This window comes from Nicotiana attenuata, chromosome 3 (genome assembly GCF_001879085.1).
Source record: "Nicotiana attenuata strain UT chromosome 3, NIATTr2, whole genome shotgun sequence".
NCBI lineage: Eukaryota > Viridiplantae > Streptophyta > Magnoliopsida > Solanales > Solanaceae > Nicotiana > Nicotiana attenuata.
The window spans coordinates 59489824-59502916 of NC_031991.1; the positions used below are offsets into that span (position 1 = coordinate 59489824).

Sequence of the window (13093 nt, forward strand, 5' to 3'; positions counted from 1 at the left end):
ATTATCCCAACTAGCAATGAACCCTGAACCCTATCTTTACATTATGTTCTTGCAGTTTCTTCCAAAGAGTATCTATGTCTATCTTCCTCCTATTTCGGTTAAAATAATTCTTCGATGTAATGGTAAGGAGTGGGTTGTGACTCCCACAAGTGGTGTTCGGAGAAGACTCATTAATGGATGGAAACAATTTGTTGTCGACAATAATCTGAAGAAAGGGAGTGATCTTCTCTTTGAACAAGTTGAGGCTACATCAGGGGTTGTGATCTTCTCTGTTGCAGTGCTAGGATAACCTAATGCTTAGCTTGATATGTTCTTCTCTTTAGATATATGTTCTGACTTCTAATGGATCAAAGTAAACATGTTTATGGATTAATATGATTGTTCCTTATAATATTGTTTGTGTTTTTTTCCATTTATTATTGATATATTTATTTATTTTGAGAAGACTACTGGTTTAAAAATAGCCCATTAAAATTGGAAAACTATTTAATATATATTTAGTGCAGAAGTCCACCTATTCTTTTCTATCATTTTACAACCAAGAACAAGACTAGAAAGATTATTATTTTTTTAAAAAAAAAAGTTTAAAAATCGAAATTAATTTTCTCATAGAGAAGTGGAAAAATCAACACGGAAAATCAAAAATTATATTTACCAATACAAAAGTTTGGAGACCGATCCGTTAGTAATTAAAATTCAACCACCAAACTTAAACCTAAACCTAAACCTAAACGAACCTAAACCAAAAGAGAACCTAAACCTATACAAGGATCATTTACATGGATTACTCAAGTATTTTAAGGTTAAGACTATGAGATAAAACCTATGAAGTGCACTGCCACTATATGGCAGAAGTTTAAAAAAAATAAAAAAAAAATAAAAATCCAAAATCTGTGAAGTGCGCTGCCACTATATGGCAGAAGTTTAAAAAGTAAATAAAAAAACAATCTAAATGGGCGGATGGATAAAGACAAGCTTCTATAATTAATTGTAGTCATGGAGGAGAGTAATGGTTGCATGGAGGAGTGGAAGGGACTACTGGAAAATGTAATGGTTGCATGAAGGAGTGGAAGGAGCTACTAGGAAGTGTAATGGATGCATGGAGGAGTGGAAGGGTCTGCTAGGATGTGTAATGTCCGCATGGAGGAGCGGATATGGATACTGGGAAGTGTAATGGTTACATAGGGTCTCTACAAAGAGACTTTAAGTCCTACTGGGAAGTGGAATAGCTATTATAATTCTCCCTATATATTTTTCGAAAAATATGCTAGACCTACATAAAACAATTAAACTGAAACTACTACTACATCTAAGCATAACGATAGATAGGACTCCGATCAAGGAAGCTGTTGAACAACCACTCCATGGTTCACCCGTTAGTCATAATATTTTGTTCCAAGATCTTAAGCATGACTTTACTAAGCTGAAGCATGAGGTTAATGAATTGATTGAGAGGGTGGTTCGTGATTCAAGCATTGATTACCTAAAAAGTATGATGTTGGAGGAGCATCCTCCAACTTCACTCTATACTATGCTTGACGATATGCCCATACCATCCGTCCAGAATGGAGCTAAGAGCAATTCTATCATTGTTATCACTAGTGATACTGAATCTGCCACTCAGACCTCAAGTCTCTTTCCGTGAACCAGAATATTGAGTAGTCCATGCATTATGAAGTTTTATCTCAAGTTGTCTTTTTGCTTATGGTGATATTTTTCTAATAGTCTATGAAGTTGTCTACCCCTTTATGGTGATGTTTTTATTTTTCTTATTATGTTTTGGTGATGTTATCAGGAAGTCTCATATTAATGAATGAAATTATTATTATGTTTTGAATCTTTTTTGTTTTTACTTAATGATCGTTTGATTCAAGTTAACAAAACAGTCCTATTGTCTTCAATATTGCAACTGTTCGTTTGATGCCTAATGAAATGAAAGTACTAATAGTAACATTTGTAAAGATTAATTAAGTCCTCTAAAATTGGTCAATTTTTTTTCCAAATTAATATAGCACATTGAACTTATGACACCAACCTTGGACAATAGGAAAATGTATTGTCAATAAATATGAAGATAGTTGAGTACTCGAAGATGCAAAATATAGCACATACTGAACTTATGAAGATAGTTGATGAGTGCTTGAAGATAGTTGAGTGTTTATGAATCAATGTAGTACGGATTAAAACAAGTGCAAAATGATAACACTTTGGCACTTACGAGGTTCCAACAATATAGACAAATTAAAACATTCAGTTCAGTTCAAAATATATTTTTTTAAATTCAACAGACGTATTTTATTTCATTCCAACAGAGAGTACAAAAGACAAAGGCTTTGGCATCCTAAATACTCTGTTCTATAGAGGTTGAATGCGGCAAGCAGTAACACATCAAACTAAACAATCAAACTGATAATAACCAAACTAAACAATAATCAAACTGAACAAAATACTCTTATCAACAATCAAACTGAACAATTTTTTGAATTCTTCATCCCTACAAACTTTCCGGCTAACAACACAGATGACATAGCACTTGCTCCATTGTCACCTTCAACCCCAATATCACTTTCATCAATAAACGAACTTGAAGATTGTTCTTCACTGTAAACATTTTCTTTTTGGAATTCATTGAATGCTGCTACTGCTTCATCATAAGATTTGTAAGACTTGAAGATGCTTCCTTTGAAACCTATAATCATAGGAGCACACTCACACCAAGAGTTGTATAGTCTGGGCCTTTTACCACGAAATACCACATACACCTTCGATGCCAATATATTATCAGCTTGAGATCCATTTCTAAACTCATTAAAAGATGCTATGGCTTCATCATACGTTTTGAAGGCCTTGAAGATGCTGCCCTTGACACCAATAACCATAGGAGCACACTGATGCCAAGAGTTGTATAATCCAGGCCTCTTACCACGAAACACTACATAAACTTTCGAAGAATTATTCCTCTTCCCGTGGTCCATTCATTAATCTAACCCTAACAAAGATATGAGATGAAGAAGGAGAAAACAAACTAAAGATAGAAATTAAAATGGGGGCTGGAAAAACTTCTTAGTTGAAGCACTATATATTTAAGTGTTAGGGTTAGAAAGTAATACGGTATTATTTTAGTGATACAGTAATATAGAAACTATAATACAGTAGTTTAATCGTATTTTTTTAGTATACTATGCGTATATTATAGTTTATTTCGTTTAATTGGTATAGTATATATATATGAGTATAAATTGCTTTATGGAAAATAGTGTAGCATGCATGTGTAAATGTGAAAGAAGCATGGGGAAGGTAAGACAACTAAACTAATGAGAGAGAATTGGAGGAAAAAAATTAAATTAAAAAAACAAATCTGCTAAAGGGTATATCTGGAAAAAGAAAATGCATATATCCATTATGCCTTCAAAAGCCGTGCAAAGTTATCATAATACCCCCATTCTGGACATTTGGGCCATTCTTAGTGTGTCTAAATATATTTTCCGTATTTGAAAAAATTCCTTTCTGGAATCGGCGGTCTATGGCAGCAATATTGTTTCTCTTTGTCCAATCCATTACATGCCTGGGGGGGGGGGGGGGAGGGGATTCAGTTTCGTTCTCCATCATTACTTAATTGCTTTGGGTTTTGTTATAGTTTTTTAAGTTTTCCAATTCAATTAGCGTTTCTGTGTTATCTAATTTCTTACTGAATTAATCAAAGGCATTTGAGCTGAATGTTACTTGGGGAAATCCATTATAGAATCTGTGGTGAACTCGTATAGTTTTGACCGACTGACCCATATTTCTTATTTCCCCCATGGACTGCAATTCTGGATTGTAGAAGCTCTCATTTCCCCAAAAAAGAAAGATATAAACAAAATGTTAGTTTTGCCTTTTTGTTTCTTTACGAATGAATTCAACAAAGTGACTAATAGAGTGCTTCTTCCTGAACTCTCCGTTTATATGCTCTTCTTGTTGTTGTGTGTCATTGCAAGTCGGGAAGAGCCTTTCTCTTCAAGCACTCCTGCAAATTCAGAAACTTCCAGTATGAAAAAAGATAATTTTTCATAAATCTTACCTTATAAAAAAAAAGTTGAATTTACTGCATATATTTCCAATATCAATTATCCCTAGCATAGTGACATAGATGTTCCTGATAAGGTTTCCTCACGCCAATGAGAGTGATCAAGGTTGATCGGTCCACCTCCAATAATTACTATTTAGAATCAGTACATTTTTTTAGTAGTATTGTTTACCCTAAAATTTGGATAACAATTAAAATTTATAATGTGGTTCTAAGGATATGTGATTTCACCCAATACCAATTGTTAAGTAAGAAAAAAAGAGGTAGAATTGAACTGTAAATAATCCAAACCAGTATGCAAACAGGGCTTCAGCCTTGAATTAACGTACCCTCGAGGTGATAATAGTATAAGAACAGTAAAGATTGAATAAATTGATGAACAAGAATACGAGTCAGAACAGAAGAGCTATATTGCTTTTGTTTCAGTGAATAATGATCCTACAAATGATTGGAACTCCTTTTTATATAGTAGAGGAAACCAAATTATGGTATGACTCTAATTTCAGAAGGAAATATTGTAAACAGCTAATTAACCGCTTCTGATTCGGTCTGTTCCGAGATTCACGCCACGATCCTCGGCCAATCACGGATATCTCGCTCTTTTCGTTACTAAGCTATCCCCGATGTTACTCAAAGTCTATCTCCCCTGGCTTCGATTGATACCGACCTCGATCTCGAAAGAGACTTCGATCTCGAACTCGATGCCTTAGCTCTTCAATGCAACGTCCTTGTTTCGATCAAATAGTGAAATTGGGTAGCCCCGATTTCTACTGTATACGGATAGTCCCCTCTTTTTTTGGAGTATAACGGCAAGAAACAAATTGAGTCCTCGATCTTTACCCGAATTTGCCATGACACCATCACCATGACGTAAGAGACAGAGTAAATAAAAGCTCCGAAGCTGGCCTTTCCCGAGGAAGACTCCGAGAACTCTAGCGAGTCTGGTGGTGGAGAAGATTCTTAGGGTGAAGACACTTCTACCTATAAGGATCGTGCTGCTTAGGCTTCGTGCTTTTCGTAATTTTTTGCTTTTATTTTGAGGCTGATCGGCCCCTATAAAGAATTCTTGATCGGGACCTATATCCCTTGTAAAAAGGTTTTGACGAATATATAAAGCTTTTCCCTTCCATGGCTTCTGAATCTATTACCCTTTTGTGCGGGTCAAAGCGTCTTAGCATAAAAATGCTTTTGAAGGTCCAGAGTTTGAGATGGTAATGACCGACAACAAGTTCTGCCCTCGACCATTTTTTATCGATGGACCCGAATGACCATTTGAACTAGAATTTAAGTAGCTCTTAGGCTCAACAGTCGATTTGCTTGAGCTTGAGGTAAGGTAGCCCTTGGGCTTGATGGTTAAGTGAATGCTTGCTCGAACTCGAAATGAAAATAGCCCTTAGGTTTTATGGTCGAGTGAGGACATGCTCGAACTCGAGATAAGGTGGCCCTTGGGCTCGAAAGAAAGTCCCCGAGTGAGTGTTTGCTCGAACTCGGGTTAAGATAGCCCTTGGGCTTTTATGATCGAGTCAGGACTTGCTCGAACTCGAAGTGAAGTTAGCCCTTTGGCTTTATAGATAGTTCCCGAGTGAGAGTTTGCTCGAACTCGGGTTAAGATAGCCCTTGGGCTTTTATGATCGAGTGAGGGCTTACTTGAACTCGAAGTGAAGTTAGCCCTTAGGCTTTATAGATAGTCCCCGAGTGAGAGTTTGCTCGAACTCGGGTTAAGATAGCCCTTGGGCTTTTGTATTTGTTACGGATTTCGAACGTCTTTGATCCGCGTTAATTTGGCCGTAGCCTCTTTAGTTCGGAACTTGCCCTTTGGGCTTATTTTCCGTTTCACTTCGAGCTTGCCCGAAGTGTTAGTCCCCGAGTAGGGTGACCGTGGCCTGTAAAATCGAGGGTCGCCTTTAAGGTCTTATGGTCTCGAAATTTTAGTAGTTCGATTTCGTTTGCTTTTCGGACGGTAGTCCTGAAGCATGGGGTTAGTTGTTCGAACTTCCGTTATGGTCGGCCCTTAAGCCTGTTTACACAATAGATCAATAATATGAAATAGAAAATTTTTTCTAAAGGCATGAGATATTGGCAAGGAAAAAATACTTCTCTCAATAGATGATTATACATGCGCGCATGTTTAATGTTAGGGCTCGAGCAACCTATGCGGGCACGGTTCACCTGACCGCTTGACCCTTACAATATTTTCCTATCGGGACCCCGCTGTCATGAAGTAATTTCCTTGCAACAAAGCAGACATTTGAGGGTAATGCCCCCCAATACTCGAGGCTTGTTGTAGGGAACCTCGTATACTATTGAATTGCTCTAAGTTAGCACGAACAATAGTTGCCTCGTTAATAACCTCGCAGGAAAAATCCATTTGGGATAAAACCCGGTCTAAGGGAAAAAGAATGAAACGCGTGCTTTAAGATCCAAAGCTTCGTGCCGATATTTGTCGATAACCTGCAAGTGTTAGTCGAAAAAATAGAAAGGATGGGGTCGTACCTTTATTCGAATTTTGGATATTTAACGTGATCTTTCTCGGCATCAAGCCCCCGTGAATTTTGACCTCGATCATTTCTCCTCTCATTTTGCGTGAAGCTTCGCCCAAACCCACTGCCTCTACGGTCTCCGTTGTACGGTTGATATCGATCTCTATTCGACCTCGGCTCTCGATCGATGTCCCTTTTGATCCTATCCATGGGCCTGCTAGGATAAACGGACCCAGAGGAATCCCCAGTTGATCATCCTCGACTCTGATCTTCAACTGATATCGATTATGTACGTCGGCCCAAGTGACAGCCGGGTACTCGATTAAACTTTGCTTCAACTGCTGTGAAGCTATGGAACTCCAAGTGTTGAGACCTTGAGTGAAAGTTTGAACAGCCCATTTATCGGTGATCGGAGGCAAATCCATTCTCTCCACTTGGAACGGAGATAGGAATTCCCTGAGCATCTCGTTATCTTTCTGCCTTACCTTGAAAAGGTCCGACTTCCTCGTTGTAATTTTAATGGCTCCGGCGTGTGCCTTTACAAAAGAATCTGCAAGTATAGCAAACGAATCAATAGAATTAGGGGGTAAGTTATGATACCATATTAAGGCACCATTCGATAGAGTCTCCCCGAACTTCTTCAGCAGTACGGATTCAATTTCATCATCTTCCAAGTCGTTTCCGTTGATGGCGCACGTATACGAGGTGACGTGTTCATTCGGATCGGTCGTCCCGTTATACTTGAGAATCTCGGGCATATAAAACTTTTTGGGGATTGGCTTCGGAGCCGTGCTAGGGGGGAAGGGTCTTTGAACGAACTTTCTAGAATCTAGTCCTTCCAATATCGGTGGTGCCCCTGGAATTTGGTCAATCCGGGAGTTGTATGTTTCTACTCTTTTATCATTTGCCTCAATTTTCTTTTTTCCTGATTCAATCCGTTTGGTGAGCTCCTCGAGCATTTTCATTATAGCAGGGTTAGTCCCCGAATCATTGGCGTTCCATCTCTCCAGTATAGGTTCAGCCCTACGAATAGTTTCTGGTTCAGGCTCTGGTTCGATCCCACTTGGTGATCGACGCTGTTTCTGTAGTTGCGCTATAGCGGCTTGCTGAGCCTGTAGCATTTCAAATATCAATTGGAGGCTAACTCCACCGTCTTCTCCGCCCTACGTACCTTGACCACCTGATCGAACTTCCCTCCGTACGCTACCTTCAGGATCAATGCCCAGATTTGGCGACATGCGAACTGACATCGACGCAGTCCGTGATTGGTACTCCCTCGTGGCCTGCCTGAGGCATTTCGATCCCTAGGGCGGCTACATTATCGTTTTCTCCATGAAGACCAAGGTCGGTGTCTGTGTGAGTGGGCGCTGCTTGAGAGTTTGACATGTTTTATCCTGAAAACAAAAATACTTGGCAAGAACAAGCGTAAAGTAGTGTGTGTTATCGGAATCAGTATTGAATAATCACTATTATCCTTAGCCCCACGGTGGGCGCCAAACTGTTTACCCTAAAATTTGGATAACAATTAAATTTATAATGTGGTTTTAAGGATATGTGATTTCACCCAATACCAATAGTTAAGTAAGATAACAAGAGGTAGAATTGAATTGTAAATAATCCAAACCAGTATGCAAACAGAGCTTTAGCCTTGAATTAAAGTACCCTCAAGGTGATAACAGTATAAGAACAGTAAAGATTGAATAAATTGATGAACAAGAATACGAGTCAGAAAAGAAGAGTTATATATTGCTTTTGTTTCAGTGAATAATGATCCTAAAAATGATTAGAACTCCTCTTTATATAGTAGAGAAAACTTGATTATGGTATGTCTCTAATTACAGAAGGAAATATTGTAAACAACTAATTAACCGCTTCTGATTCGGTCCGTTCCGAGATCCACGCCACGATCCTCGGCCAATCATGGATATCTCGCTCTTTCCGTTACTAAGCTATCCCTGATGTTACTCGAAGTCTATCTCCCCTGGCTTCGATTGATACCGACCTCGATCTCGAAAGAGACTTTGATCTCGAACTCGACGCCTTAGCTCTTCGATGCAACGTCCTTGTTTCGATCAAATAGTGAAATCGGGTAGCCCCAATTTCTACCGGATACAAGTATTATGCCAATATACTTTTGTCAAAATTTGATGATCTCTATCAAAATAGTATTATGCGAACATAATAGCTTTCCTGTTATCATGAAATAAAAATAGCTTTTGTTACAAGTTACAATTACTATATTGTGCACCATTTTTGTTTTTTTCTCTGGCAGGATTACTGCTCTGGAACCAAATCGGGCAGCGGATAGGACATAAGAAGCCTGACAATCAACCACAACATCTGCGTAACCTAAACTAAGGTGAGCTGAATTGATCCTTTACGGAATTGTCTTATTTGCTTCAGATCCATGCACTTTCTTACGATAATGGCTCAAATTACATAGTAATAGGAGGCCTTAAATTTACATAGTAATAGGAGGTCTTGGTTTCTTATTCAACAAGTGAGGCATCCATATTGTGTTGATGTAACGGCCCCGCCCGCTAGTGATACGGTCCGCTCTGGGCCTAGGCCCTCACGGGTTATGTAACACTCCAGACTTTAGACAGTGTTCCCACATCGGCAAAATGCAAGAGGGGTGTTGGGTATATAAGTTGACAAATCTTAGACCCTAGTGACGCGTTTTAAACCCGTGAGGGCCTAGGCCTAGAGCGGACAATATCACTAGCGGGCTGGGCCGTTACTGATGGTATCAGAGCCACTCTCAGTGCTGCGTCTAGGCGAATTCCATGCGGTGGGGCTGTTATCTAATAGTCAGCCAAATCTACTTTTGCTTCTGTTTTTTGCTCTCTGATATCCTTTCCTTTAACCTTGTACTATTGTTGATGTTGTAAATGCCCCAGGAGTTGGTGCTGTTTTGACATCAATGAAATGTCATTTACCCTTAAAAAAGAAGTGACGCATTCATATTGTTGTGTATGAATCTTACTCTTCGATATAGAGGCATAACATAGTAGTAGGTAATAGGCATAGACGCAAAGGTTGGAATCTGAATGATGTGTTACATTTTTGAACAAGATGTGAGCTTCGGGTGGTGGTGATTTAATGGTCTTATGTACTAAATTCCATTCATAAACTATTTAGTATTCCAAAGTGCTGGAATAACAGGTATAAGCTGCTCAACTAATCTCTTTTCTTGTCCCTACCAGGACATCAGGTAAAATGGGAATGAGAATCTCTTTTGTTATGGTGTAAATGTCTCGTCATATAAGTTTACCATTGAGGAAAGTTTCGAAGTGTTCATATATCAAGTGTAATTATGGATCCAGAGAGAAAATAGTGTGTCACATTGCGATGGCCCATAATCCAGCCTTTAATCTTGTTCCTTTTAAAACCTTAGAACAACTTTCAATACCTAAACTGTGGAGCATGTTGGGATATCTTAGTAACAGGACAACCAACTTGTGTCATAATCTACCTTGGCAGTTTATGAGAACTGAGCTTTTCTTAGACGTATTGTTCTCTGCTTAAGTTAAGCTTGTTTATGATCCTTTTTGTCTGTACTTTCTGTTTAAGAATTTTTGGCTTTGAAGTTGGAATGCTACATATGATAGTTCAGAAGCAACAAACCATTGCCCAAGCCTACCCCTTTTGCTGTAAGTATGCATTGTGAAATGGAGTTTATGTAGTCTATTGCTCCTTATGGTCATGTTTTAATGACACTATGGTTTTGCTCATGTTAACTGACATAGTTTTCTTGTTACTTTTTGGGAGCAGGAAGGACTGTATAAGCAAGGAATTGTTGATGAAACGTCAAGTGAATAGGATATATATGCTGATGTAAAATTGATTTGCTTTGTGACAAGGAGGTTACAAAATGTTCTCTTTTTTTTTCTTGTTTTTTTCTAAAATGAAATGTTATCAATTTGGGCAAATTGAAACATTTTGTAGTCGGAGTAGTTTTAATCGGAGGACAATCTGATCTATCACCTTATTAGCTGGAAAATTCGTGTTAGATGTATCATGCATATCTCCACATCATTATAAACCTACCTTTAAATCCTTTCCTTACTCCACTCTGCCTTCATACCACTGAGGAACTAAAACAAACTAACTAACAGTAATTTAATCTGCGTTCTGTATATAACAAGGCGCAAGGACCAACAGTTAGAAAATGGCTTTGGCTCGTTTAGCTTTAAAGAATGTACAGCAGAGGATGGCCTCAAGCCCCTCGACCACCTTCTTTAGGAATGTTGACAATCTACAGAAACTGAGATGGAGTTCTCAACTTGTAAAACGTTTCTCCACAGCTGGTGAGGGTGAAAATAGAACAGAGAAGCGTGAAGTAGCAGTCTCTGAAGGTGGCAAGAAATCCAAGCTCTTTCCTAGGGGACGCGGTCGCGGCAGTCTCTGGAGACGCCACAATCCTGACTTCGCACCTGCTCTTTTGGGTACGATCGACATCCTTACACCCCTTCTTCAATTCCACTTTTTATTGAAATTGATAATATGCTCACTTTGTTTAATGTTACAGATGTTTTACCTGTTGGACTTGGAAATGCATTGATTCAAGCTTCGGAGAACATCAACAGGCTGTTCGAGAATCTGAACGTGACTCAGTCACAACTTATGGGTAGATATAAGGAGGACAACAAGAGCTACAAAATCAAGTATGCTGTGCCAGGGCTCGGGAAAGAGGACGTGAAGATCACGGTGGAAGATGGAATTTTGAGCACTACAAGAAAAATCACGTATTCAATCCGAATATATACATCATTAAGTCTTATATAGAGTCAATATTTTAATAATATTTACCTTAATAATCGATAAAAATATATAATAGATAAAATTAATACGGAAGGATGTGTTCTGAGTTATAAAATAAAATTTAAAAATATAAGCTCTTCAAAATATTAAATATTGATCCTATTTAGTTCTAAAAAAATATAACAGATGACGTAGTTAAGTATGAAAACAATTCAGATAACTTTAAAAGCTTATAATCTATCACGTATCCACTTCTTTCATTATAAACTTTGTATCAAAATGATTGTATAGGTACTGTGTATTCTAGACATATCGACTAAAAGAAAAATTACGACAAATAAATTTTGTAGTTAAGCAGCAAAATTTGTCGTGCAATAAACGATAAATTATCAAAAATCATATCCAATTCAAGGTCTTATATATTATTTAACCAAATATAAAGAAGAATGGAGATCTTATTTGATCTTCTTGCAACAATCTCTTACAAAATTAAGTTATTATCGCCGTCTTCTAAACAACATTATCATAAGAAGTTATATAAAATTTGTCAAATTCAATTTGTATTTAAAAAATTAGAAGAGATAGAAGTGGTTAAAAAAGAAAGTAGTCAACACCTACGTAATCCACACAAGTAATCTCTAGTTAATTTCTTACGTAATAATATTTCAAGATAAATCCCAAGCTATATTATCAAGAATAAATTTTTAGTAAAATTACAATTATAAAATCTCTATGCAATTTCCCAAATAAGTAGATCCGCAAGAAAAATATTTTAACCAAATTCAAATTGACAAAATCTCTAGGTAATTCCCCAGGTAAGAATATTCCCAAGTAAATCCCCAAGAAATTATTCCTAACTAAATCCGTAGCAATAACATCCCCAGGTAATTCCCCAGCTAAGAGAATTCCCAAGTAAATCCCCAAGAAAAAATTTCCAGCTAAATTCGCAACAACAATATCCCCAAGTAATTTCCCAAATAAAAAAATCCCCAGGTAATACCCAAGAAAATATCCCCAACTAAATTCGCATGTAAAATTACCTAGGGATTTTCCTTCGGATTAACATAGGATTTCTTTTCCATTTTCTTTATTGGTTGACCTGCGGATTTTTCTACGAAAATGTACTTGCCAATTTATTTCCCCAGGTAATTTCCCAGGTAATATTTTTGGCGCATAACGGCGCCAAAGTTACCTACGGATTTTTCTAGGAAAATATTTTTCGCAGGTAAAATATTTTAGATTTAGGAATTTTAATGTTTCCCATGAAAATCCGTAGGTCTTATCTGCGAATAAAATCCCCAGGTAAAATCCCCATGTAATTAGGACTTTTCTTGTAGTGGAGGATGAAGGGAGAGCGCAAGGAAGAGCAAGAGGAAGGTTCAAATGATGAGTTCTGGTCTTCAAGAAGCTATGGATACTACGACAACAGCATTGTGCTTCCTGAAGATGCCAAAGTTGATGAGATCAAGGCTGAGATGAAAGATGGTGTCTTGACCCTTACTATTCCTAGAACTTAGAGGTCTAATGTTATGAATGATAATAGTGACATAGAAGACAGCAGGGATGACACGTTGGATAAGAATAATCCTACTCAGCCTAGAAAGAGTACTCGTGTGAAAATGACATCTAGAAGATTAATTGATTTTGTGGTGGGGCCAGNAAAATATATTTTTTATAAGTTTGCCCAATAAATTCGCATTTTCTCATGAATTGACGCCTAAATATTTTTTTCATATTGCATCTTATTTCCTAACGAATATTTGTAGCATTGTTAAGCTTTGCA

At 37.6% G+C, this 13093-nt stretch overlaps 1 protein-coding gene and 1 long non-coding RNA gene across 2 annotated transcripts; both read left to right on the top strand.

The window, feature by feature from the left end:
• Positions 8808 to 10584, top strand: LOC109224676. Its single transcript, XR_002067755.1, has 3 exons — positions 8808 to 8905; positions 10120 to 10199; positions 10321 to 10584. It is a non-coding gene; the product is annotated as an uncharacterized LOC109224676 (long non-coding RNA).
• Positions 10718 to 12827, top strand: LOC109224675 (26.5 kDa heat shock protein, mitochondrial). Its single transcript, XM_019389208.1, has 3 exons — positions 10718 to 10994; positions 11078 to 11294; positions 12653 to 12827. The coding sequence occupies exons 1-3, from the start codon at positions 10718 to 10720 to the stop codon at positions 12825 to 12827; spliced, it is 669 nt and encodes a 222-aa protein (XP_019244753.1).